Raw genomic sequence first — 26,360 nt, forward strand, 5'->3', positions numbered from 1 at the left:
GGAACTAGGACAATCTGGTTGACCAGTCCCTGGGGACAGATATCAAAAAAGAAAGCACAGCTAGCTGGGAGAACGAACTTTTATTTCTAAGCAGTGCTGGGGATGGGGTCTGGTGAGGGGACACTTCTGTCCCCTGCCAGGGCATCGGTGTCCACCCTCAGTCTTTACAGCAGCTGATGGGCCCGGGATGGGACAAGAAGAGAGTCTTGGGGGTGCATGGGGGAGTCCCAGTACCCCCATCAGGCAGGCCCTCTCAAGGAGCCGGTCCTGGATGGCCTATGGCCTTCCATGCCTGTCATGGGGTCGCAGGTCCTCCTCCCTAGCTTGTGGGCCACACCACTGCAGCAGCCACTTCAGGAACCAGGACAGGTGGAGCCTGGAGATGGCTTGGTGTCCATCCACGTGTTTCTCTCTTTCCCTGCTTGGGCTCCTACTGAAGAGGGAAAAGTAGGGATTCCTGGAGGTGGCTTCGGAGTGGGGGGTACAGTTCCCGTGCCAGGGACTCCAGTCCTCTGTGCTGTGGTCATGCCTGCAGAGGCACTGAAGACCACCAAGGCAGACAGAAAACCATCCCTGGCCCAAGGCAGGGCTCCCAGGAGTTCCAAGGGAAGTGATGGATGGATGGATGGCCAGCCTGGAAACCAGGGTGTCCCTCCTACAGGATCCTCTTTCCACCCTCTGACCCTCGGGGTCCCCCACCCCTCATTTCATCTCCTGTTCTTTCTTTTCTAGGTTCCTGTCCCTTTGCCCCTGTCTGTTCTTTCTGTCCTGTCCAGAAAGGCTCCTGCCCACCCCTGTCTCTTTCCCTTTCTGTGGGTCCCCAGCTTCCTCTCTTCCTGTCTGCACCCCCTCCACCAGCCCGCAAAGAATGGCTGAAACCTTGGAATGGACCCGGGCGGGCCTGCCGGAGGTCGGTAGCTGGGAAGGGAACGGCCTGGAGAGCAGGAAGCAGCAGGAGCACCAGGACCAGGGATGGCCACATTGTTGGGGACAGGCGCTGGCAAGGGGCAGGGCAGGCGGTCAGAGGCTCCACCCGGCCCAGGTGGCTTCCTTCCCCGAGCCTCTTCCTTTCCCCTGTTTCCTTCCCCATTCTGCGTGCCAAACCCGCCCATCCTCACCCCGGGAGGCCCAGCGTCTCACTTTCGAGATGTCCTGTGACAGCCCGTGGCCTGGCCAACAGCCTCCGGCTGGCTCCCCAAGGACTGTTGGATGCAGACAGTTCTGGTTTGGAGCCGCCCTGGTGCTGGACACTTCCTCGAGCTAGCCACGCCCTCACGTCCTGGCCACGCCCCCAGCGCGGACCACACCCCCAGCACGGACCACGCCCCCAGTGTGAAACACGCCCCACGACAGCAAGCCACGCCCCCGACGAGCCACGCCCACGTTCTGACCAAGCCCTCCCCTTACCACTCTGCGGCCTTACATGATGGCCACGCCCCCTGGACATAGCCACACCCATTCTTTCAAGCTGTGAGTAGAGCAGTTATGCACCTGCCGGCCACGCCCCATCATGAGGACCATGTCTTCCACAGCTGCGACTTTGTTGAGCATGGCTCTGGGGACCCATTGTCATGCTCTTTTCCCTGTCCATCGCAGCAAACAGGTCCCCAAGTTGAGCTTTCCCTTGCATCTGGGTGGCCTCTCTGCCAAATCCCAGCGTCCCAGCAGTCTACCTGGGTCCCTCACTCCTGTCCACTCTCCTTTACTTTTGAATATACAGAATTATAATAGTTGTTTCAATGTTCTCTTGATTCTGTCATCTCTGTCATTGCTGGTCTCTATTAATTTTTCTTATTTTTCTGCAGCTTTTGCCTGCCTGGCAGCACTGGGATTTGAGCTCAGGGCCTCATGCTTGCTTAGGCAGGTGTACTTGAGCCTCTGAGCTTGACCCCTTTGTTCTTTCTGAAGCACTCTACACAGCTCTAAGACCCCCAGGTCATCAGCCACTGGCTGGCCCACTGACTTTTTATTAAGACATTTTACTTTATAGCTGCTTGTTTCCACTTCATGTTACCATATACTCTAATTTCGTGAGAACGTTTAGATAGCATAGGTGGTCCCGTTTGTTCATTAGTGGCAGACTTCCTCAGAAGTCCGCTGGTTTTTGAGACAACACATTTTCTCCAGGGAGTCCTGCAATGCTCTGGCTGATCACACTTCTGTCTAGGGTGGTAGAAGGTCAGTCACATTTCTGCCTTATAGAACGGGTTTCTTCAAGACACACACTGCCCAAAGCAGAAGCCAGGCACCAACGTTCTGGACTGATCCCCTCCCTGCACCCCTTTTTCTGTCCTCTGAAAGCTTAGCATAAGGAGTGCAGAGGGACTACTGTGGACCCACCACCGACCTGCCCTGGCTTCATCCCCTCCTCACTCCAGCCCCAGCTCTGCTGTCCTGAGCTACTAAGAAAGGCTGTGCTTTGACCCTCTGTGTCACAGAGTGGGCAAGGAAGTGATTGGGCAAAATGGACAGAAAAAGAGTACATTTTGGAAGCCGACCCAGCCATATTTGCAGTGATTCTGCACTGTCCCCAGAAACCACATCTTCCTCCACTGAGGACAGCACTGTTGTATCTTCCCGGAGGACTTTTGATGTTCTCACTCTGTGCCCTTTGCTGTCAAGTTGACAGTTAAAAGGGAGCTCACCAATGTGACAGAACCCCCAGGACTTTAATTCCTAGTGTGAAAGGAAGGGGTTGTGTGACAGAAGCTGTACTTTTTCCTTTCACATCTTTTCATTTGGGGAACATTGCTACAGTACTGGGCTGGGGTCTGTGCATCCCTCTTGGAAGGGCTTGTTTCCCTGTATCTTAATTTGGGATGGAATAAGGACCGGACGATGAGTTTTTGGCCTCAGATAAAAGTCCTGCATAGAAGCCTTTTGCATGTCGAAGAGACGAGTTGTAAATGAGGAAGGCAGGGCGATCTCACAATGAATGCACAGGCTTTGGGTATGGAAGGGAGAATGCGGCCTGCTTGACCCGTGCTTGGTGGTTACGCACAGAGGACTTTGGGAATATTCGGCCAACGTGGGGAGTCATACCCACAATCTCCTTCAGTAAGCAAAGCAGAATGGATCTGTTCACACTTAAAGCTTTTTGTACTATGAGAAAAATGAGATAAAGTACCTAGCTTGCACCATCAAATGTCCCATTTTGTCCTCACTGTGCCCTTAAAAGCTCAGCTAGACTCCCTTTCTGTGTCTCTCCCCAAATGGGTCTATTTTTTCTGAGTGCAAAGTCCTAGTTGCTTTTTTACCCCCCTCACATCTGTACTGTTAACTGTATCTAGGACTGGGCCTGGGGATTACTCCTGTAACCTTGGCTACTTGGAAGACAGAAATAGGAGAATCAGGGTTCAAGGGCAGTCTAGGCAAAAAGCTCAAGTTATCTGAAACTAACAAGGAAAGGATTAAGGCACGGCTCACATGGTTCAGCACCTGCCTGACAAGTGCCAGGCCCCGACTTCAATCTCCAGTGCTGCCAAACAAAATGGTGTATTTTACATCTGCTGAACTAGCTGAACACCTTTGAAATATACTTCTCATCAAACCAAACTCACCATTTTATTTATTTACCCCAAAGAAAGGTCATCTCTGCATTACTGGTTAAGATGCCTCTCAAATTTGGAGGTGTGAAAAACAGTATGACAAATGTGAAATGATACACATTCGATTCTTTATTAAAGAGGCAGTTCAGACTCATTTATAGAAGTGAAAGGGTAGAATGACAAAAGGCCCTTCAATCTTTTCAAATACTTGACTTTAATACATTATGGTAAGCTTCAAGCAAGTAAATAAGCTTCAAGCAAGTAAAAAGTCCTACAGTTTCCTGCAGAAGTACCATTTAATTCCCATTGTGTAGCATAGTCACACATCTAGAAAAATATGTTGGAAGAGCACTGAGCACGTGTTAGCAATTTGTTATGAAAAAAAACCTTTTTATCCAAGTAAAATATACACGCGTAAAAACACGTAAGTGCACAGCTCAGAACACACTCCTGTATTCAGCACCCAGATTCAGAAAGATTATGACCAGCCACAACACACACCCTTTTGAGCACTAACCAAAAGTAAATGCTACAGAGTTCTAACTGCACAAATCTTGCTTCATGCTTTTTATAGAATCCTATGGTACATTCACTTGTGTCTGGGTTTCTTCATTCAGTGTGGTGACATCAGCATGGATTTAGTTCACTCAATTCTCATTGCTGGACAGTATTCTGCTGTCAAGATATACAACTTTTTTCATTTTATTGTGCACGTGTGCAGCAAGCGTCCTTTGGTTTACCTTTTGCCTGGCCTGGGTAAAAGGGTGTATACACTTAGCTTGAAGCACCAGCTTTCCAAAATAGTTTATCGGTGAGCAACTGCACTAGCATTACAGAATTCCTGTTACATACAGCCTTGTCAAAACTTGATGCTTTCCCATGCTTTCCATTTTAGTGGGTAGTAGTATGACAATGGTGTTTGAAACACGCATTTCCTTACTGCTATTTGCGTCTCATCTTTTGTGAAGTGGTGGGCCAAGTCCTTTGTTGGTTTGTAGGTGTTCTTTATATAGTCTAGATCAAGAACCAGAAAATGGTGAGCTGCAGGCGAGATTCTGACTGCCCTATGCTTGTGAATAAAGCTTTATTGGGAAAGAGCTATCTTATTTGTTTATATACTGCATCTGGTTGGTTGCAGACTACGATTGCTGCAAAGACGGGCAGTTCTGACAGGAGAAATCCCAACACACTTGGCTCCTTACTGGAAAAGTTGCCAATACCTTTTCCACCTCAAGTGGATCAATTTCAGGAATGTCCAACCACTCTGTGGTTTCCTACTTACTTTCTTAATGGTGCCTGCTTAGGTGCCGGGGTGTGGCTCAGAGGTAGAACATGTGCCTGGCATGCGTGAGGGAGGCCCTGGGCTTGATCCCAGCACCAAAAAAGACAAAAAAAAAATGGTGCCTAATTAAACAGAAGTTCTTAGTTAGTATATCCAAAGTAACAGTTCTTATCTTATGGTTTAATGCTTTTTGGATCTTCCTTCAGAAAACTGCTCACTCAATGGCCTCAAATTCTCCCAGGCTTTTTGTCCCCCATAACTTTACTCTACATTTTACAAATCCACAATCTAAGACTGCTATCTCTATTTTCGGTCAAATTGTGCAGTCTGAGAAAACATTTACCGGACAGAACACTCTTCTCCCTACTGTATCTCAATGTCACTTTGTCAAGTCAGGTATCTGGAACCTCTGTATTCTGTCCCACTGGTCAATATATCTTTGTACCACTATCACACCAGAGTTTCTATAGACTTCTATGGTCTTGATATCTGGGACTGATAAATTCCCCAGCTCTGATTTATTTTATAAGATAACATTGACTATCACTGGCCTTTTAACTGTTCATATATACTTTAGAATGAGTTTGTTAACTTCCATTAATTTCCATTAAAGAACCTAAAAGGATTTTAAGATGGCAACGAAAATGAATTAATTCTGATTGTCTTGCAACCCATGAACAAGATATACCTAAGTCCATGTCCTAAGTTTTTTCTGGCTAAAGTTCTTGAAAATGTCTTATCTTAGGCACTTGGGGATCTTTTAAAGTGGTATTCTTTAAAAATTTTTCAACTTTTTTCTCATATACCGAAAAATCTTTTATTTTTGTAAAATGACCTGTATGCAAGGACCTTGCTCAAATTTTCATCAACTGCAGTTACCTAAACATTCCACAGAATATCCTATGTGCAAAGTCTCTGCCAATAAAAAATTTTACCTCTTTTCCAATCCTTAGGTCTTTGCTGTTCTGATTTTCTTGGCTAGATCCTTCTGCACAATGTCACATAAAATTACTCAAAGTGGATATTCCTGTTTTCTGTAATCTTGGGAGAAAACTTTCACCATTTCACCATTAAGTGTGCTGTTTGTTATAGCATAAGCTACTCTCCATCCAATTAAATTCCTGTCTACAAGTTTGCTGAGATCATAAAGGGGCATTGATTGTACCTTGAGTTTACTGTACAGCAATCACTTTTCTTCATGCAACTAATAGTGTGACTCCTAAATACTGGATCACCCACATTCTGGGAAAAGACCCATTTGGTGGCCATTTTCCACTTGGTTGGTCAGGATTGGGTCACACGACTGAAACAATCACATTATGGTAATTCCTCCTTACCTGAAGCTTCACTTTCTGAAGTTTTAGTTATCTGGGGTCAACCATGATCCACACATTAAATAGAAAATTTCAGAAATAGGCAGTTCATAAAGGTGAGATGGCACACCATTCTGAGTACTGCTGATGAAATCTTCCCACCTACCTGGGATGTGAATTATCCCTGTCCAATGTATCCGGGCTGTATCCTCTACCTGACCGGCACTTAACAGCCACCTGTAACTACACTGACCATTGCAAACCACAGCACCTACAGGGTTTGGTACCACCCCCAGTTTCAGGCATCTGCTTGCCGTCTTGGAAGGCAGCCCCTGTGGAGGCTACTGTGCTGGCAATCAGAATGGAATATATTATTATTTGTTTAAACTGCTTGGGATTTCCTGTGTCATGTGGAGAAATGGTAAATAAGCAAACTCTTCCAGCAAGGAATGGGGGGAGAAAGGGCATTACATTAATCAAGCAGAAAACATTGGCTAGAAACATATTAATTTGTTCCAAAATATTGGGAATAAAAGGCTATAGACAAAATGACACCACACAGTATGACATAAAATTCAGTACAATTTCTGAATTACAGTGTTCTGGTTCTAGACACTCACATCAGTGGGTCAGAAAACAGGAGGATGAGAGTGGGATGCTTAGAGCACAAGCTGAGCATCTGTTCTCTTCTACTGAAAAGGACTTAAAGAATTCCCAATGATGGGCATAGGGTTTATCAGAATAGTATTTCTGAAAATCATTTTTGCTTAAGCGCAGTTGAAAATCACAAAAAGTGACTCCTCTACTGATTCACAAAAAAAATCCACTTGTAAATTCCTCTAAGTAGAAAATTTTGTACTTTTACTATTTTATCACATCTCATCAATAAAACAAGCTGTTAGCACATTCTGCCATTCCAATATTCGAGTAAGAATACTGTCTTTTCACAAAATTTTCAAATCTGAAGTTGCATAAAATTGCATAGAATTACCATTAGATTGCATTTTAAAAATGACAGGAAGTGCCATTTATTTAAACTATTGTCCTCATGATCAACTCCTGATTTTAAAAGCTTATTTTACATAATCAAGGTTTATTCAGAACCAATAGCTTCTTGTATCTTTCCTAAAACACCTGTTTTTACATCAGAAATATGGCTTAAGCATAACTTCCAAGATAATGTTTCTCATATCCATCATATTGATAGATTTCTCTTTAGTATGATTCCCTGATAGGTCAATACATTTGAATCTAAAATAAATATTAAATATTTATAAAATTACACTACTGTATAAATTATCAGGTGTCCCATGAGTTGTATAGGATTGTTGGAGGCTTTGTTTCTTGTTGCATTCCAAGGGATTCTCTGAAAAATTCAGATTAAAAAATGGGTCTCCCTCTTTAGTGCTTCTCCCCACCAGGAGCATGAATGCACAGATGAAGAATATTTGACTCCCAGGCTGGAGCTGGGATGTAGCTAAGTGATAGAACGCTTGCCTAGCATGTACAAGGTCCTGGGTTTGATTCCCAGCGCTACAAAAGGAAATAAAAAACCTTTAAAAGTTTTTCTTTTGATTCACTAGTGGATTTCCTATATTCATTATAATCAGACCATTTTCTAAAAATTGAGGCTTGATTTCAGAGGTTTTCCACATCGAGTACATTCATATTCCCTCTTTTATGAATTCTCTGGTGGCTGTTGAAGGCAGACCTGTGGTGGAACTTTTTCCCACACTCAGTACATTCATAAGGCTTCTCTCCTGAATGAGTTCTGTAATGCACAGTGAGGTACGACTTCTGAGAGAAGACCTTCCCACATTCGTTACACTCATAGGGCTTCTCTCCTGAATGGCTTCGGTAATGTACAGTGAGGTTTGACATCCGAGAGAAGACTTTCCCACACTTACTACATTCATAGGGCTTCTCACCGGAATGGATCCGATGATGGATAGTGAGATACGACTTCTGAGAGAAGAACTTCCCACATTCGTAACATTCATAGGGCTTCTCGCCTGTGTGCACTCTCTGATGTCTAAAGAGGGATGAATTATGGGAGAAGGTTTTCCCACATTCGTTACAGCCAAAGGGCTTCTCTTCTGAATGACCTCTGTAATGCACAGTGTAGCACGACAAGTCGGAGAATGACTTTCCACATATATTACATTCATAGGTTTTCTCCCCTTCTGGAAGTGACTGGTGCCCACTGAGGGCGGACTCTTCATGGAAGGTTTTCCCACACTCATTACACTCATAGGATTTCTCTCCTAAACAGGTTGGTTGTTGGTCAGGAAGGTAGGGCAACTGAGAGAACTTTCCACACTCACTACACTCGTGGAGTTTCTCTTCTGTGTGTACCTTCCGATGCCGAATGAAGGCTGAATTTAGATTGAAGGTTTTGCCACACTCAGTACATTCATAGGGTTTCTCTTCTAAGTGACTCCTATAGTGTATAGTGAGGTATGACACCCGGGAGAAGAATTTCCCACACTCACTGCACTGATAGGGCTTCTCTCCAGTGTGTGTTCTCTGATGTGTAATAAGGGTGGATTTTCGGTAGTAGGACTTCCCACACTCATTGCATTTATAAAGCTTCTCTCCTGTGTGTGTTCTCTGGTGGTCATTCAGCGCTGACTTGCGAGAGAAGGACTTCCCACACTCGTTACATGGATAGGGTCTCTCCCCTGAATGATTTCTCTGGTGTAGGGTGAGATGTGTCTTCTGGCAGAAGGTTTTCCCACACTCGTTACATTCGTAGGGCTTCTCTCCTGAATGAGTTCTCAGATGCTGCGTGAGGTGTAACTTCTGACAGAAGGTTTTCCCACATTCATTACACTTATAGGGCTTCTCCTCTAAGTGTGATCTGCGATGGACGGTGAGGGTTCCCTTTTGACTAAAGGACTTCCCACACACATTACATTCATAGGGCTTCTCTCCTGTGTGTGCCCTCTGGTGTATGATGAATTTTGACTTTTTACAGAAGGACTTTCCACATTCTGTGCACTCAAAGGGCTTCATTTCCATTTGTGATCTCTGATATGTACTGAAATTCGAGATCTGGAGGAAGTCTGGTGCAGAATCATCCCACCCATAGGGCTTTTCCCCCATGTGAGCTCTCTGGTGAGCAATGAGAACAGCTCCATTGTCCAGGGCTTCCATACACTCATATGGAAACGGTTTCTCCAAAATGTCAATTTTCTGCAGAACACTTTCCTCACTTTGAGAACAGACATCCCTATTTTGATTAAACTCATAGGGTGTCTCTCCGTATGTTTTTCCACATTCAATGCACTCTCCAAATCTCTTTGTTGCATAGCTTCCATCACTACTAATTAATTCTGAAATAGATTCTAAATTCTTTCCACAGGAGACACAACTGTGAGCTATCATGCTTGGTGAAACAAGGAGAGATTCTACATTGCACATTTTTTCAAATGCACACCCTCTGTCTTCCAGCAGGTCTTGGTTGTTGATGTCGACAGCTTGCCTCAAATGCTTGCCTTCAATGTCCTCTACTAGGTCACCAGCTTTGCAGACTTCTCCTGAAAAGAAGCACAATTAAATAAACCTTGTCAATTTGAACACACAAGCTACCGAATGGGAGTGGTATCTACATATTTCATTTGTGGGACTGATTCTCACTTAGGACCACTGTCCACAAATAAAACTAATTATGAGTGTATAGGGCTTGCTTTCCTTTGATTTTTTTTTTGCACACATGCACACATACATGGGTGGGGAGATGTGTGGAAGGAGGAGGGTGGGCAGGAACTCAGTAGTAGTGGAAAAAGTGAGTAAATCCACACTGAACATAAGCACCTTTGTTACTTTACAAATAGTCAATCTTTGGTAGGAAAGGTGAAAAAAAACCCAAGAAATTATGAGCAGAGTGTAAAGTCATTGAAAGGGTGCTGATCCAGGAAGAAGTGGGATGATTTGGAGGAAAAGGGTCAGTGGGAGAATAATTACTGGGCACATGTGCAAAGGTAACTTAATATTAAGTATGGACTACGTCTGGGAGAAATGCATCAAAATTTATATTAAATGGCAAGACATCACTGCATACCAAGATGACCACCCTAGATTCTTCCCACATCTTTGTCTCTCTACACTGCTGTAAATTTCCTACCATTTAGAGAGACCTCACAACCAGGGCTTAGAAGAGTTTATGATACAAAGTCAATGCTCATTATGTTTAATTATAAATTTCCTTTCAATGTGATGACTACAATTTCCCCAACTGGTCACGTCCCTATCACAATACTTTTTCTGAAGACAAACAAGAGTTTCCATACTCCTATGTTGCATCTGGTGTAAAGCCTTAAGCATCAAGTTCCTAAAGCTGCCCTACAACTGGGATGACCATTTTCTAAAATTTGACATTCTACTCACTCACCTGGACAACTGTGAGAGGACAAGTCACCTTCTATCATCCATGGCTCTTCTCCCTGCTCCAACCTAACGATCACATTTGGTTTGGTAACATCGTACCCTGTTAACAAGAAATGCAGAGGTACTTGGACTAGCTGGCTGACTTCAGAAATCGACTGCAGAAGATGCTGCCACCCATGCTATACAATAAAGACCCCATTTTTTACTTATCAAAATCAGAACCTTCCAATGGAGAGGTAAAAATACAAAACTTGACCTCTGCCCAAAAGGAACTAAAAAGAGCTTACCATTTGTTTCCTCAAACTCAAGAAGAGTCTAAATTTCAAGTGTTTAGATAGCAAGCGGCCTCACCCACGGAGACGAGGTTGCTGTAGTTCTCCAGCATCACGTCCCTGTACGTGGTCTTCTCGTCAGCGTCCAGCTGCTGCCACTCCTCCTGGGTGAAGTCCACAGCCACGTCCTTGAAGGACACCGGTTCCTGCAACGGCAGCACAGAGTTGAGTGACATGAAAAAGGCACTGGAGACAAGATTTTCTCAAGTTCACTGGTACAGTTAACTGTGAACACTGAACAACTTAACAAACGATATTGGAGCTTGACTACCTTTGAGGTTTTCAATATGTAAGAAACAAAAATTAAAATCAAAACACAACTGAGTTCCCATTTTGCAACTAGACTATGTGAGTTTTGGGGATACAAGTAAAACCCCACTCCCATTCTCAAGACAGTGACAGCCTAACGAGGAGACACATATAAACAAATACATGTGTTTTACTCCTTGTCACTTTCTTGGGTCTTCTTTGCTGGCCATTCCCTCCCCTTTCAGATCCCTTCATGGTCCTCAGCACTCGACTAAGGCTTTGTCTCTTTCCTTCTCATCACTATCCTGGTGCTCTCACCCAGTTTCAGCTCTCAGATCCTTTTTGCCTCTTTTATTTGCATAGCCAGTTACCTCTGGTTAACCGCATTGCTAAGTTTTTTTTTTTTTTTTTTACTTAGAGTTTCAGCTTAACATCTTTATTTATTTATTTTTTGTGGTATTGGGATTTGAATTCAGGGCCTACACACTGAGCACTCCAACAAACCTATTTTTTCTGTGATAAGGTTTTTTGAGATAGGGTCTCATGAACTACTTGCCCAGGCTGGTTTCAAACCACAATCCTTCTGATCTCTGCCTCCTGAGTAGCTAGGATTACAGGTGTGAGCAACTGGCACCTGGCAACATCTTCTTTTTGAGGGGGTACTGGGGGTTGAAGACATCAGTGCTTTGTGCTTGGAGGCAGGTGCTCTTCCACTTGAGCCACCCCCCCAGCCCAGCTCAAGCATCATATCTCAAACATTTTATTCTTGCAGCAATATATAGTTTGAATGAACACCTGAAGTTGTTATTAGCGTGATATACGAAGAAGATTAACAAACACAACCCAAACTACTTCAACTCTATGTTCCAATTAGGCTTCACAGATCCAATTAATTTAAAGTCCTGAAAGGTGAACTGTGTATTCTACAGGATTAAGGAAGAAAGGTGATGATGAGGTATAAAAAGTACCAGTGAAGTAGCATCAATATTTAAGTGTTTAGCGAAGAAGAACAGGTCAAAAGATGCCAAGAAGGCACATTCCCAAAGTCAGCTTCTGACAATAACAGTAATAACAATTAATTCTAACTCAAGAGAGTAAATCAAACATACACAATTATTTTCCCGCCTTGAAAATAAGTCCAACTCAACAAAAAAAATTAGTTCCATTCTACTAAGAGTACCGGAACACAGAAGTTCTTCCACCAGCAGTGTCTCATGCATATCCTTGATGTACAGAGACAAGAAGGAGACCCAAGAAATCAGAGCCTTGGGACACACACTGTATCCAGGCTGCCTGTAGCAAAGTGGGCAGTCTCCAGTAGAGCCCTTGAAGACTTGAGGCCAATTAACAGGCTGGGGCTCCAGTAGGAACAGAGATTGATGACAGGAAAATGAGCCACAGGACCCGAGCAGTTTGCTTGGTACCTGGGGTCAGTTTACAGAGCAGCAGGACAAGTGCTGAGTCTGCAAGAGAAACCTCTGGCAGCCAGATGTCATAGAGTCCATTATCAGGGCGACCATGTATGCACTGTCCAAAGAGAAACCTCTGGGTGGGACACCAGGAATGCAGGTGCAGTCCAGGGCTGTCTCAGCAAACCAGAGTATTTATTTATCCCTAGCCACACTGTACGTGGATCTTCCCATACAGCAAATGTAGAAAACCCTTGTTAACGGAAAGCAATTTGAACAGATTGACTTGGCTGCTGCTTTTCCTCTTCTAGGAAAATGAAGTGATGGCCATCTAACAAGGTGGCCTCCCAGACAGCTCTCATACTCCGCAGCCATGGTCTCCAGAAATGAACCAGGCATCAGTTGGGGTAATCACTGGAGCACATTCACACTGGCTGCTCTTCGCTACAAACGGCAAAAGAAAAGCAAGACTCACTGGCGAACTGAGGAAAAGAGCATGAATGAAAGAGCAGCATCAATATGAGTGATCAACACCAGTGGAACCAAATTCATACAGGAAGCAGAACTCAAATTATGTCTCCTGACCCATATTTTTAAATAATTAAAACAAGAGCATTGGGCAAAGAATGCTTAGAACTTAGAGACTGGATTGTTTAAAAAAAAAAATCCTCACATAAGAATCTTGTTTAACAAAGGGGACACAGAATAGTAACTCAGGAACTTTCTCAGAAAATAAGAAATGGAAATGAATACTGAAGTCGGGATTTTCCTCAGTGGAGAAAAGACGCACACTCTCACTAAAATCAGGAGCGAGGTAAAACACTCATTTCCTCCAACGGGAGGAAACAGCTAAAGGAATGAAACCAAGGAGAAATGACTCTCATTTGCAGATGACATTAAAACTCAGAGAACTGACGATGAGACCAAATCCATAAAACAACTGTCATGTCACAGTGCAGGTAACACGCAAATCAACAGCCCTGCTCTCATAGAGTAAGAAGATGCAACCCAAATGCACACAGGGTGTTTCTACTAGGATATCTTTACTCCTGAAAGGTATGCAGGCAGAGAGGAACAAATGGAATATTCCTTACTCTTGGACAGGTCAACTTAATAACATAAAGGTGTCAGTTACCCTAAGTTACTTTATGGAAATATGATCCTAACAAAAACAACAAGCTTACTCCTGCAAAGACACAAGGTCCAGAATTTGTTCCAGATGACACAGAAGTCCATACTGGGAAGGGAGGAATGGAGAACAGCCAGGAAAATTGTAAATGGAAAACAAGCTATGAAAGGGGCCTAACAGTACTAGGTTTTAAACATGGCCTCTATGATTAAAACAGCTTGGTAGGGCTGGAAGTGTAGCTCAGGGGCAGAGCACATGCTTAACATGCACAAAGCCCTAGATTCAAAATCCAGCACCAAAACCAAAACAAAAACACCCCAACTTCCCCCACCAAACCAATGAAAACAAACAAACAACAAAAAAACCCGAAAGAGCAGAAAAAGAAAAGTGAATCTAGAAAGACTTTTCTGATTAGGTGATAACAGGAATGTCCCAATCATTTGTGCTATGGTTTGGGTGTGGCCTAAGTGTCCCCCAAGAGTGCACTGTGATTAAACGCTTGATCCCCAGGTGGCACTGTTAGGGGGTGGTAGAACTTTGGGGAGGTGGGACCTAATGAGAGGTCCTTAGCTCAGAGGCTGTGCCCTCAGAAGGGACTGAGGGACACCAGACTCTGACTTTCCTATTTGGTAATGTGAGCTCCTAAACACATAGCTCAACTGTGATGTGACACAGCCCAAAATGGAGCTGTAGCCTCATCACACCCATGAACCTTCAAACTGGTGAGATAAGCAACCTTTTTTCTTTACAAGTGAGCTGCCTCTGGCGTTTCATTGCAGTCACACAAGACTGATTAATACAAATTTGTTAAAGCAAATGCTAACCACTTGGACATGGATCAAACTGCATCCATACCTCACACCATAGAAGAATAAACTCCAACTCCAACTGGGTCAGTGATCTAAATGTCAAAATGAAACCTTACAAGAAAAGAAGGAACCAGGTGGATTTCTCTGTAACCTCCATGTGGGGTAAGGCTTTCTAACTATGACTCAAACATTAAGACATGTGCTTTTAGTGGTGATGAACTAATGGACTGGATTTACCCTCCTCCTGCAACCCTCCCACACACAGAAGCAATGGTTCTCAAGACACTGGTCCCTATGCAGTGAAGGACGGTGACCCATCAGAGGTGGAAACAAGGACCTCTCCAGACTGTGGAACAGGGGAGAAGGGGCAGAGCTTAGGAGAAGGAGGTGAGAGTGGGAGAAATAGGCAGGAAAAATATAAGCTATGAGGAAGAAACCAGTGAATAAAGACTAGCTCAGAAATGGCTGAGATGTTATAACTAGTAGAGAACACCAGAACAGTTTATAATTGTATTCCACATGTTCAAAAACTTGAGTAGAGACCCAAACAGAACTGTTACTGGTGAAAAGTATAAAATCTGAGGTGAAAATTACACTGGACAAGATCAATGGCATTTCAGGGATAAATAAAACAAAACATGAAAACAGAGTTATTGAGGCTGTATAAAATGAAACCGACAGGAAAATTGAAATCAAGAATATTTGGGGGGAGAGGGGGTTTGTGGGACAATTTCAACCAGCAAAGGAAGGTGGGGAAGTAATGAGGAGGAGAATTCCCCCAATATTGATGAAAACCACAAATGCAAAAATCCAAGAAGTTCAACACTCCCCAAACAAAGAAAATTGAAGAAGGTGACACTATGACACATCACAAGAAAACTGTTCCAAACCAGTGAGAAACAGAAAAGTTGACAAACAGCAATGAAAAAAGAGGGAACATATTATATACAGAGGAACAAAGACAGGTGAGATCAGATTTCTTTTGGAAACACTACAACTGAGAAGCGGGGGAGGAATACATTTAAAGCATTTGGGGAAAAACTCCAGCAAAAATCCCCACTAAAGCAAAGGAAAAATGAGGATATTTCTGACAGAGGAGCTGAAAGATTTCCTCACCAATTAGAAATGTTAAAAGTCTTCAGAGAGGAGTGAATGATAGCAAATTAAACCTGGTTCTATACAAAGGAACAAAGAGGACTAGAAATGGTAGCTGTGAATTCTCTCATTAGGTAAAACTCTTTAAAAGATCATTATTCAGCAATAGTGTAATGACCAAAGGGAGGAGACATGGAAGTACCTGTTGTGAGCTCTTATGTAAAGCAGTGTATTTCTGGAAGGTAAACTATGATACATTAAAGTTGCATACTATAAATCCCAAACACCTAGCAGAGTAACAAAGTAGTGTTATAGTTAAAGGCCCAACAGAGGACGTAAGATGGCATAATAAGAAACATAAATCAAGGGTCTGGGAGTTTGGTCAGTGGTAGAGGGCTTGCCTAGCATGTATGAAGCCCTGGCTTCAATCCCCAGCACCTGCAGCAAGACAAAACACAAAAAACAAAAGGAAGGAAGACTTAGAAGAAATATGGGACAAATAGAAACAGAACAGACTCTAACCTCACCAGATACAGTAACAAACACATTGTACAGCAGTGGTCCAAGCATCCTCAACCAAAAGGCAGAAATTGTCAGAGTAGACAAAAACAAAGCGCAAGGCCCAGCTGTACATTACCTATAAGAAAAGCGTGCTCAATGCAAAGACGCAAACACACTAACAGCAGAAGGTAAAGTAAGATGTACTATGCCCACATCACTCAAAAGGGACTCAGTGGCTTTTTTCAACAGCAAAGTGGTAATTGAGAAAAACATTAAAATCTTTTTTCTTTAAATGCAGTGCTGGACATTAAATCCTGGGCCTTGTGCACTCTAGGCAGACATAATCTTGAAGGTTTATCCAAGTAATAAATATAGGAAGCAAAAACTGACAGAATTCCAAAGAAAGCAACAAAGTAACTGCAGAAGATTTCATCCGCCCTTCACAAGTAGCAGAAAGTCAGCAAAGACAGAGAACACATGGACAATGCAGCCGATTTCATCAATCTGATGTCATCAGCGCTCACACACACTCCACCCCACAGGAGCAGGACATTCGTCTTCTCTAGTGTGCAGATCCTACTCTAATCCAGAAATCTAAGTTTTCATGCAGTGTTCAGCCAGAAATTCACAATCTAAATGCAAAGCGTGAGCAAACATCAGGGAAACCTAATCTCAAAGACTTTTTAATAAAATAACTGGCCTATAATTCTTCCAATAGTATAATGACACTGAGAAACTACTCCACATTAAATAGCCTTAAAAAAGCATGAAAGCTAAGTGCAGTTCATAATCCTGGACTGACTCTTCTACCAGAAATAATGACTGCCATAAAGGAAAATACTGGGAAACTAGCAAAATTGGAAAATGAACTGTACTTTAAATGAAGTACAATTAGAATTCTCTAATTGTGCCATTGATACGTAAGGGAATGTCCTTGCCTATAGGAGGGATAATCTGAAGCATTACATGGCAAAGAGGCACGACACGTGGCACCCTCTTTCAAATGGTACAGGAAATATGTGCATGCATAAATGTGTATGGACACACACACAGAGGCAAATGTGGTAAAATGTTAAGAACTGAAGTTTCTGAGCAAAAAGAATGTGATTTCTTTGCAACTCTTCTGTAAATCTCAAATTATTTCTACATAAAATACTGATTACAAACAAATGCTATCAAATATATGAGGTATTTCAAAAGGACTTGGAAATCAACTTAAAGGGGTCTTCCCTGCCCGCAGATGGAACCACTTAAATATCCAAGTGATCTGCAACTTCACGTCACCTGAGCTACTTGAAATTTGGTGGAGCACTTGCCTAGCATGTGAGAGCCTCACACTTGCCAGGCAGGGGCTCTGTACCACCTGAGGCACACTCCCTGCCCTGTTTGGCTTGAGTTATTTTTTGGATAGAGTCTCGTTTTTGACTGGGGCAGCCTTGGACCAGTCCTCCTACTTCTGTCTGTTGGTAGCTGAGATCTAAGGTGTGTACCACCACCATGCCTGGCTTGACGTTGAGGTGGGGTTGCAGTAACTTTTTTTTTTTTTGGCCTGGGATACTCCACTCTGCCTCTGGAGTAGCTGGGATTACAGAAATAAGTCACTGTGTCCAGCCAACATGAAACATTTTTAAACCCATGGCCTCATGATAACCAGCCAAAAAAACAAAATTGCTACTCAAAATTTTGAAAACTATCTTCCTGTCTTCCAATATACAACAAAAATGAAGTGAAGCTGAGTTTCAGATAAGTACTCTAGCTTGTAAATGAGGAAGAAAGGGTAGAATTAGTGGACTGCCATTCTGCCTCCCAAGGGAATCCATAGACTGTGGCAATGATCATCAAGCAGAAGACGCTCACCTCACAAAAGCAGAGCCAGGAGGGTGACAGAGACCCCGCAAGAAAGGAAGCAATGCCATGAAAAACAGTCCTGACAAAAGAAGTGAACTTAATCGACCTGATCAGACTTCCAGATCAAGCTACCAAGTGTTCAAGGCATAAAAGGAATTAAAAAAATTCGCTAAAGGTAACACTATGACAACACATTCCAAACTGAGAAACTGAGGATAAACAAATTAGTTTCTTCAAACAATAAACAGCAGAAAGAGACATATTAGGGGAACTATCAATAAAACATTTATCTTCCAACTGCAGCGTGTGGATGTCACCGTATACTGAGAGAAAACATACCAAAACTTTTCTAGAAAACCGAAACACCAGACATTATATATTCAAAAAGAATGGCATTGTGGGTAGTCTCCACTCTGTTAAAGAAAGACTGGCTATCACTTACAGACAAATACAGAAATACATATTTTTTTGTGTCTGTCTTTTTTTTTCCCCCCAGTACTGAGGATGAACTCAGACGTGCAGACAGGGTAGGCAAGTGCTCTCTAACACTAAGCTATATCCCCAGTCCCCAGATGAGTTTTTTAAGCTCCCCACCCCTACCCCCGGAGTAAAAGGAGAGATGCCCAGAGTAAAAGGAGAGATGCCATGAAGGAAGTACGACTTTGGGAGCAACAAATGTCAAAGCAGATGAAGGGCCGTATGAGGCAAGGACTGGAAAATGTACACTGGATTTGCCTGTTATTAAGTCATTGGTATTCTTTACCTACAGATTCAGGAAAGTGGTAAAGATGTAACCAAAATACTGAGAAATGAATGTGAATAGGAAGTGAAGAAATCTTTGTTAGTGAATATTCTTGCATTGTTTGCTGTCCAACCCAAACAGACAGAAATATGGACCCAGGGGAGGAGAAGCAGGTCAGTAAAGGATGATCAGGTCATGCCCCCATGATCCTGATTTCATCCCTGGATTAAACAATTTGGTCCACAAAACAAACAAAAAACAAAGACAAAGAGAAGTCATGCACCACAATAGTTTATTAGGAAAGCTATCTGCAATTATACCTACTTTAACAAAGAAAAATCTTTAAAACTCACAGGTAACAACAATGGTGTCTTGTAATGTCTTCATTTTCACTGATGATGTAATGGATGTTACTTTCCTTTTTCTATGACTATCTAGCCTATCAAGCCAGGCATTGGGGATGCACACCTGTAATCCTAGCTACTCCGGAAGCTAAGATTGGAAAAATTGTAGTTCAAGGTCAGCTGGGTAGAGATGGGGGAGTTTGGAAAAAAAAAAAAAACAGCAGAGAGCTTAAAAGAGGAGGATCTCAGTATTCACTCTGGCAAAAAGCAAGACTTTATTTCCAAAATAACCAGTGCAAAAAGGGCTGGAGGTGAGGCTCCAGAGGTAGAGAGCTGCTTAGCAATCTTGAAGCCCTAAGTTCAAACTCCATTTCCACAAAAAAGGAAAAAAAAAAAGTGCTACTTGGCAATAGCTTCATTAGCCCTAAACTATCACTCACCTGCACCAAAGACCTTACAAAAGGCTCTCAGTGCTGATTTGCTTCTCTGACTGCATTTCACTTGATAATATCTTTTATCCATTTCTACATTGTCATTTAAAGAACAGATCCTTATAAACCTCCTCAAATGTATTACGAAGAAGAGGGAAAGAAAATATACACAAACAGGAACACTCACCTTCAATCTGTTCATTTTCTGCTGCTCTTGGGAAACTGTAGTCTATTGAGGGTGGACCTAAGGGAGGAGAAGCAGGTCACTTCAGTCAGGAATTATCTAGCTGAACCATCAAACGGAGTATACCTACTGAAAACTCAAGAGGGGAAAAAAACCAGTGACAGTCAGGAAACACACACTTTTTAAATTCTAAATCATCAGGTGATACAGGATGGCTTAGACACTCAAAGTTGAATATAAGCCTTGACTCCCTTTCTCAAATGCTCTGCCACTATTAAACACAAGGCACAAAAACCGAAAGTTTTCTTGGGATGTGCATTCATTTTATTATTGTTTGGTTTGGGTTGTGGTGTTGAGAATCGAAACACGGCCTTGTACATGCCCAGCTCAAACTCTTACCTGTGAGCCACATCCCAGCTTACTGGCTCTTCAAATTGCTTAAAATCAAAGAAGCCACAGGAATTGAGAATTTGAGCTCTCAAAAATGGAATGAATGCCTGGGCATTGTGGTGTACACCGTAATCCCAGCACTTGGAAAGCTGATGCTGGAAGATCATGAGTTCAAGGCCAGTACCAGTCACACAACAAGATCCTATCACAAAAAAGGGGGTAGGGGTGTTAATGGGCATAAAGAATGGTTTGGTTTTTAAAGTACCCGCCTAAACTTGGCTGATGCTGTACTTAACTAAACCGGACCACAGCGGACAGAACACTGCAGTCTCGTTAGCACTGCGACCAACAAACCTGTGACCTTAACCTTGGTCAAGTCACCCATCTTCCCCAGCCCAGTGTCTTCCTCCTCCATCGATCCAGGCAAAAGAGACTTTTCCTGCACTACACCGGGTGACTCTACAGGACAGAGCTGGGGGAGTGGGGGGTCAGCAGACAAAGAACAGAGGTGCCCATGACGTTTAGACCCGGGGATCCTGGAGCGGGGACAGCTGGGGGAAGGGGTGTCGGGGTGCGGAGTCAGGACGTCATTCCCGGTCCTCACAGCCCCTCACGGAGCGCCGTGACCCGTGCAGCCCGCCGGGCCTCCGTCCCCGGGGCCGCGGAACCTGCGCTGCCCCCTCGCTGTGCCCGCGCGGTTGCTGCAGCAGGCCGCGCTCACCCGGCCCGCAGGTCCCGACCTCCCCACCGCCCTGGGGCTCCCAGGGCCTTCGGGACAACTTCAGGCCGAACGTCCCTCCCGGGGCCCAGTTCTGCCGTCCTCGGCACTCACCGTCCGGCTGCGTCCGCCGAGGATGCCGCGCGCCGGGCCCGGTCCAGCCGCCGCCGCCCGCCGGGTCCTCCGCCGCGGGCTCTTCGCTTCCCCTTCGCGCCTCCGCCGGCCCACGCGGACCTTGACGCGCACAGTAGCACCCGCTTAGTGCCCGCCCGGTCGCTCGGCCCTCAGCCCCGCTAGCAACGCTGTTCTCACAGACCAGAGGACCAAGTCTGGGAGCGAAGGCTGCAAGTGAACTGGGACAGACAGGAAGCGAGGGCAGTGCAGCAGCCGTGCGCATGCGTGAACGCGCACGCAGAGAGAGGCGCGCATGCGCAGCAGGGCGCCGGAAGTCCCGTCCCCGGGCTCCCTGCTGATCCCAGGGAGAGTACGAGGACTCTATTTCCCAAAAGGCTATGCGACACTAGGTTTAGGGAGCGTGGTAGAAATCTCCACTTCGTCTAGCCGCTCAGAGGCACTGTTTTAGAAGCAATGGCCTCCGGAAGCCCCTCACACTCACTTTTACACTTGGTTTCGCTCCCTTAAGCTCCAAGAACTAGCAGCCTGTTTGCGTGCTGGTCCCAAGTCCTCTGATAGATTAAGACCCTTTGGTTAGAACCGAGATTTGACATATCGTAGGAAAGGAAAGAGTGTGTTGTGTTCTCTTCACTAAAATACTCGATGTTTCACACGTACGAGGGCACACCGAGGGCTCTGAGATGGAGCTAGACCTTCTAGGAAGGGTACGGAGAGTGGGTGGCCTGGGGCCCTAAGGGAGACGCAGGCTTCAGCGCCAGATGGCACTTATTGCTGGGTGACTGGGAAAACTTCCTGGGCCTCAGTTTCCTTATCTAAGAAGAGGGGGGAACTAAGGGTAAAATCGTCCTCTTATATCGTCCCAGCATCCCTTCCTGACAAGGTATAACCTTGTTGCGCCTGGAAAAAGAGAAAGATTTAAAAGAACCAACTCTGTGATCACAGAGCAAGCAACGACCAAAAATCTGGGAGGCAGTAAGTGTATTTGCGTATATAAATATGTACATTTATAAGCACACAATGTAGCAACGCTTCTTCTTCTTCTTTTTTGTTTTTTCTTTTTGGCAGTACCGGGGTTTGAACTCAGGACTTCCCACTTGCTAGGAAACACTGAAACAATGCAAATGCTGGAACTGCTGGAATGTCGAGATAACAACACGCATACCTGCTCAACCCTAATGGCCTCCCCGCTAATGTCCAACGCCTCCCCCATCCTCTTTCCCAACCACCCCAACCCATCCCCCTCCAGCCTCCCTCTTCCCACCACGGAATGTTTAAAATCCCCAGCCTGTAAGAAAGGCGTGCTCTCGCCCCTCTCTGAGTGTTACTCTGCTGGCTGAGGGTCCCTCTCAGGTCTCCTCTCCCTAATAAAGGCCTGCTGCTTACGAAGGTCGCAGATGTGATTCTTTTCCACTTCTTCACTTTCCTTTCACTTTTTGCTCCGGTGACAGGGTTCTTCCTTTTGGCTTAGGACCATGAGTGTTCTAAGTCTCCTGCTGTCGCTGGAATGACAGGCTCCTGCCACCACATCCACCTTTTGCTTTTTTCCATTGAGATGGGGTCTTGGAAACTTTTTTGGCCAGGCTGGCCTGGAATCATTGTCCTCCCTATCTCAGCCTCCCAAGTGGCTAGTATTACAGGCGTGAGCCACCAACGCAGAGCTTCGTTCTTTCTTAAGACTGATTAATATTCCACTGTATGTTGAAATCAGTTTTGTCTATACACTCCATCCATGGGCATTTGTGTTTTTACCTTTTGGCCGTGGTGAATAAGGGTGTTGTGAACATTTGCATCAAGAGCTTGTTTGAGAATCTGTTTTCAGTACTGCTGGGTACACAGCCAGGAGTAAATTGCTGCATTATATGTTTACTCTATGTTCAACTTTTGTTTTTTTGGTGGTACTGAGGTTTGAACTCAGGGCTTCACACTTGCTAGGTGGGCGCTCTACTGCTTGAGCCATGCCTCCAGCCCTGTGTTTAACTTTTTGAGGAACCAAAAAGAGGCTGCACCATGTCACATTCCCAGCAGCAATGCTAATGGACTTCACTTTCTCTACATCCTTGCTAGCAGTTATTATTTTGTTTTATTATAGCTCCCTCTTAGGTATGAAGTGCTACCACATTGTGATTTTGTTTGACATTCCTTCATCAATTTTGCATCCTTCTTGCAAATGTCTCACCCAAAGTTGTAATGTGGCAGGGAGGAGGGCCAGAAGAGAAACAGACAGGCTGTGTTCTAAGGAGACAGGGGGAGAGGATGGCAAAGCAGAGAGATAAAACTTAAAGAATTAAAACATGAAGGTCACATAGCACTGGGGGAATGAAATAGCCAATGGAGTCACATGCAGCCATACGTGGGTTGGGCTTTGCTTTTTGCTTTTTTAACCTGCTTGGAAGGGAATATAAGGTGAGACCCCTTTGTTCCCGGGGTTCAGCCTTTGGACATGAGTCCGCTGGGTCTGTGTCATCAGCACAATAAACATTGCTTTGTGCTAATCTGCCTCAGAGTCCCCTATCTCAGCTCGTAATTTCCCACAACAGTAAAGCAATTCATTATTGTTTTTGCATTCATTTTTATCAACTTTTTTTTGAAGTGCTGGGGCTTAAACTCAGAGCCTTATGCATCCTAGGCAAGTGCTCTACCACTGACCTACAGTTCCTAGCCAAATGTTTATTATATTTTAAGTTTTTATGACATAGAATTTGTTTTCTGGTCTGGAGATGTGGCTCATATGGTACAGAGCTTGCCTTGCTCAAAGCCCAGTACTTCAAAAAAAAAATTCTCATCATGTTCTCAGAGAGGTAAGAGGAGATCCTGTATCCATGAAACAAGAACAGGGCACTATAAAAAAAAAAGGAACATTCAGACAAATTATTTAATAAGAAAGTCAAGATAATAAAGGAAAATATAAGTTGATGGTTTGGAAGCAAAATTGAGTCAATCTTTCAGAATATTTGAGGACCAATTCAATAAGTGAATAAAATTATTTCCAAAAAGAACAGCAGGTGGGAACAGGAACAGAAAATCGCCAATGGAATAATTTGGGGATAGTTTCTAAGACTGAGAAATAGAAATTTCTGAAATAAAGTGACCCATCACATACACAGTGAAAGGAATGGGAAAACAGTGACAATAATTTTGAATTTTGGGATAGTGGGGACAAAAAAGCAGATATGCCAAGCCATGGTTTTTTCCTTTTTGAGATAGGGTCTTGTAATGTAGCCCAGGCTGGTCTTGAGCTCACGATTCTCCTGGCTTAGCCTCCCAAGTGCTGAGATTGCAAGTGTGTACAATCCCACTGGCTGCCATGATTTTTTTTTCATGTGAACTTACTCCATCTGCCTTTGTCTTCCCAATTTCTCTGTAAGCTGCCCGAGTGTCAGTGCCTTGGAGACAGGAACATCTTCAGTCTTGTTGATGCCTGTGTCCAGCAGCTTGTAAGGTCCTGACACACTGGCACATAGCAAGTCAACAGTTAAAGTTTGTAGATTGAGCATCACACAAGTAGCTGGCCTAGAAGCTGGGAGCAAACCCCATATCAAACCTTCAGACAGCAAAATAGGGCTTGGAAGGGAAGAGTTGCTGCCATGAATTCTGTGAACAAAAGGTACAAGGAGGGACAGGCATAGCCCCAAAATTAGGCTTAGAGGAGGCAGAGGCTCCATCCCTAACTCTGCTCTCTCAGGTATCACAAGATTCCTCACCTGGAAGGAGCACCAAGGGGATCTTGGAGAGAGAGGTCACATGACTGGCACCTGACAGACCAGCAGAGACCATCCTCTCTGTTCTGTCATTGGCTAAGATCCAGGCAGGTGACCAATCAGGTTCCATAAGTCAGACTGCAGTGGTGGGACCATAGGGGAGGGAGATGCTTAGACAGTTGCTGTCATCTTGTCCTCTTAAAGGCAGAGAGCACACTAGAATGCTAGGCGCAGAGAGGGGTGAAGCAGGGCCATGAGGTCAGGACACCCGATTCCTGACATGGACACTCAGCACCCCGGTACAGCCATACCTGACATCATATGCACTTAGACACATAGTATTTTGTTTTTGTTTTTTTGCAGTACTGGGGATTGAGCTCAGCCTTGTGCTTAATGGACAAATGCTCCCCCACTGGTGCGACACTTCAAGTACTTTTGCTTTTAGTTTTCTCAGAAAAGGTCTCATGCTAATTGTGTTCAGGCTGGCCTTGAACTCATATTCCTCCTGCCTCAGCCTCTCCAGTACCTGGGACAACAGCATGAGTGAGCACGAACAAACCCACCTAGACTTCATTGTTTTCTATTTCCTTCGTCCTCCTTTTTTTGCTTTGGCGGTCTAAACCACTTTGCTCCATTGGCTACCCTAAATTCTGCCTAGCCAAGGGAGGACGCTGCACTGCACAGGCATGAATTTAGGATTGCCCACTCTTCAGTGAGGTAATGTGTATAAAAGTTTCCCCTTCTTTTTGTATTGAATCTTTTGTGAATAGTCAGTGTCTTTCTTGATTCCTGTAAACTTTTTTGATTGAATGTGTATTTTGGGTGAAATGAGTTCAACCAGCCCTGCTCACATGGGGTCATGACTTGCATGGAATTTCTTTGTCCTTTCACTTAGGAGCTTTTTGTGTCTTTGATCTAATGTGAGTCTCTTGGGCTGGGCGTGTGTGCCTCTAGGAGTGGAGCACTTGCCTAACCTGCATAGGTATAATCCCTAGAATTCAACAATTGTATGTATATAATTATTTTATATACAAACATAATTGTTTTATATATATATATATATATATATATATATATATATATATATAAGAAAGAAGGGAGGAAGGAAGGAGGGATGGAAGGAAGGAAGAAAGAAAAAGAAAAAGAAAATGAGGTAAGTTTCTTGCAGATAGCAAGCAGGGAGGTGTGTTCTGTTCATGTTGGCATGCTCTATCCTTTGATTGTAGAGTCTGTTCCATTTCTATTGAAAGCAATTCCTGCTAAGGAAGGACTTCAGTCCTTTTGTTGTTTTTTTCCATATGCCTATGGCCTTTGTGTCCCTCATTTTCTGTTCTTCTACCTCTTTTGTGGATTTGTGTACTGAATAATTTATTTCCACCCATTTTCTTTTGTGTATGTTCTATAGGGACTCACGGGGGTTCCATTTAACAGGAAAAAGTGATACCCCTCTGATGTGAACCTATAGCAGTGCAAATCAATCAGTAACATAAAAAAGGCTGCTCCAGTCCCACTCCCTCAGTGGCTGATGTCATAATTATATGTTCATGTATTGTGTGTTAACTGGCACAGACTGATACTTTTTTATCAGTCCTAACCATAGAGAAACAAAAATGTACTAGCATTTAAATTTCATTTATATATGTATTTCCCTTTTTTGGTGATACCGGGGTTTGAACTCAGGGCTTCTCATTTGGTAGGCAGGCACTTTAGAGATTGATCCACAATGATAACAGTTTACTTATTTTTGAAATATGGTCGTTCAATGTGTCAAACTCACAACCCTCCTGCTTCAGACTCCCCAGTGCTGGGATTAC

At 43.9% G+C, this 26,360-nt stretch overlaps 1 protein-coding gene and 1 long non-coding RNA gene across 4 annotated transcripts; one reads left to right on the top strand and one right to left on the bottom strand.

The window, feature by feature from the left end:
• Window positions 1–3,654: 3,654 nt before the first annotated feature.
• Rbak (RB associated KRAB zinc finger) lies at window positions 3,655–21,100 on the bottom strand. Of its 3 annotated transcripts, XM_020188073.2 has the most exons (5): window positions 20,828–21,100; window positions 19,609–19,665; window positions 10,884–11,010; window positions 10,537–10,632; window positions 3,655–9,682 (listed from the first exon to the last, which is right to left on the bottom strand). In XM_020188073.2, the coding sequence occupies exons 2-5, from the start codon at window positions 19,621–19,623 to the stop codon at window positions 7,782–7,784; spliced, it is 2,139 nt and encodes a 712-aa protein (XP_020043662.2). In that variant the 5' UTR covers window positions 19,624–19,665; window positions 20,828–21,100; the 3' UTR covers window positions 3,655–7,781. The 3 variants fall into 3 exon arrangements, with proteins under 3 accessions (XP_020043662.2, XP_073931605.1, XP_073931606.1); XM_074075504.1 differs by lacking the exon at window positions 20,828–21,100 and having other exon boundaries at window positions 10,820–11,010; window positions 19,609–19,631; XM_074075505.1 differs by lacking the exons at window positions 19,609–19,665; window positions 20,828–21,100 and having other exon boundaries at window positions 10,537–10,598; window positions 10,884–10,998.
• A 106-nt stretch (window positions 21,101–21,206) lies between these two features.
• On the top strand, window positions 21,207–22,230 carry LOC141423975 (uncharacterized). Its single transcript, XR_012448741.1, has 2 exons — window positions 21,207–21,820; window positions 21,914–22,230. It is a non-coding gene; the product is annotated as an uncharacterized lncRNA (long non-coding RNA).
• The last annotated feature ends 4,130 nt before the right edge of the window (window positions 22,231–26,360 follow it).

Source organism: Castor canadensis, chromosome 6 (genome assembly GCF_047511655.1).
Source record: "Castor canadensis chromosome 6, mCasCan1.hap1v2, whole genome shotgun sequence".
Lineage (NCBI taxonomy): Eukaryota > Metazoa > Chordata > Mammalia > Rodentia > Castoridae > Castor > Castor canadensis.

Bases quoted from the DNA above. Each gene is read 5' to 3' on its own strand.
- Rbak (XM_020188073.2), bottom strand. The intron at 10,633-10,883 runs GTGAGGCCGCTT...TCTTGTTAACAG, and splicing joins CAGCAACCTCGTCTCCGTGG to GGTACGATGTTACCAAACCA. The intron at 9,683-10,536 runs GTGAGTGAGTAG...GCTTCTTTTCAG, and splicing joins GTCCTCTCACAGTTGTCCAG to GAGAAGTCTGCAAAGCTGGT.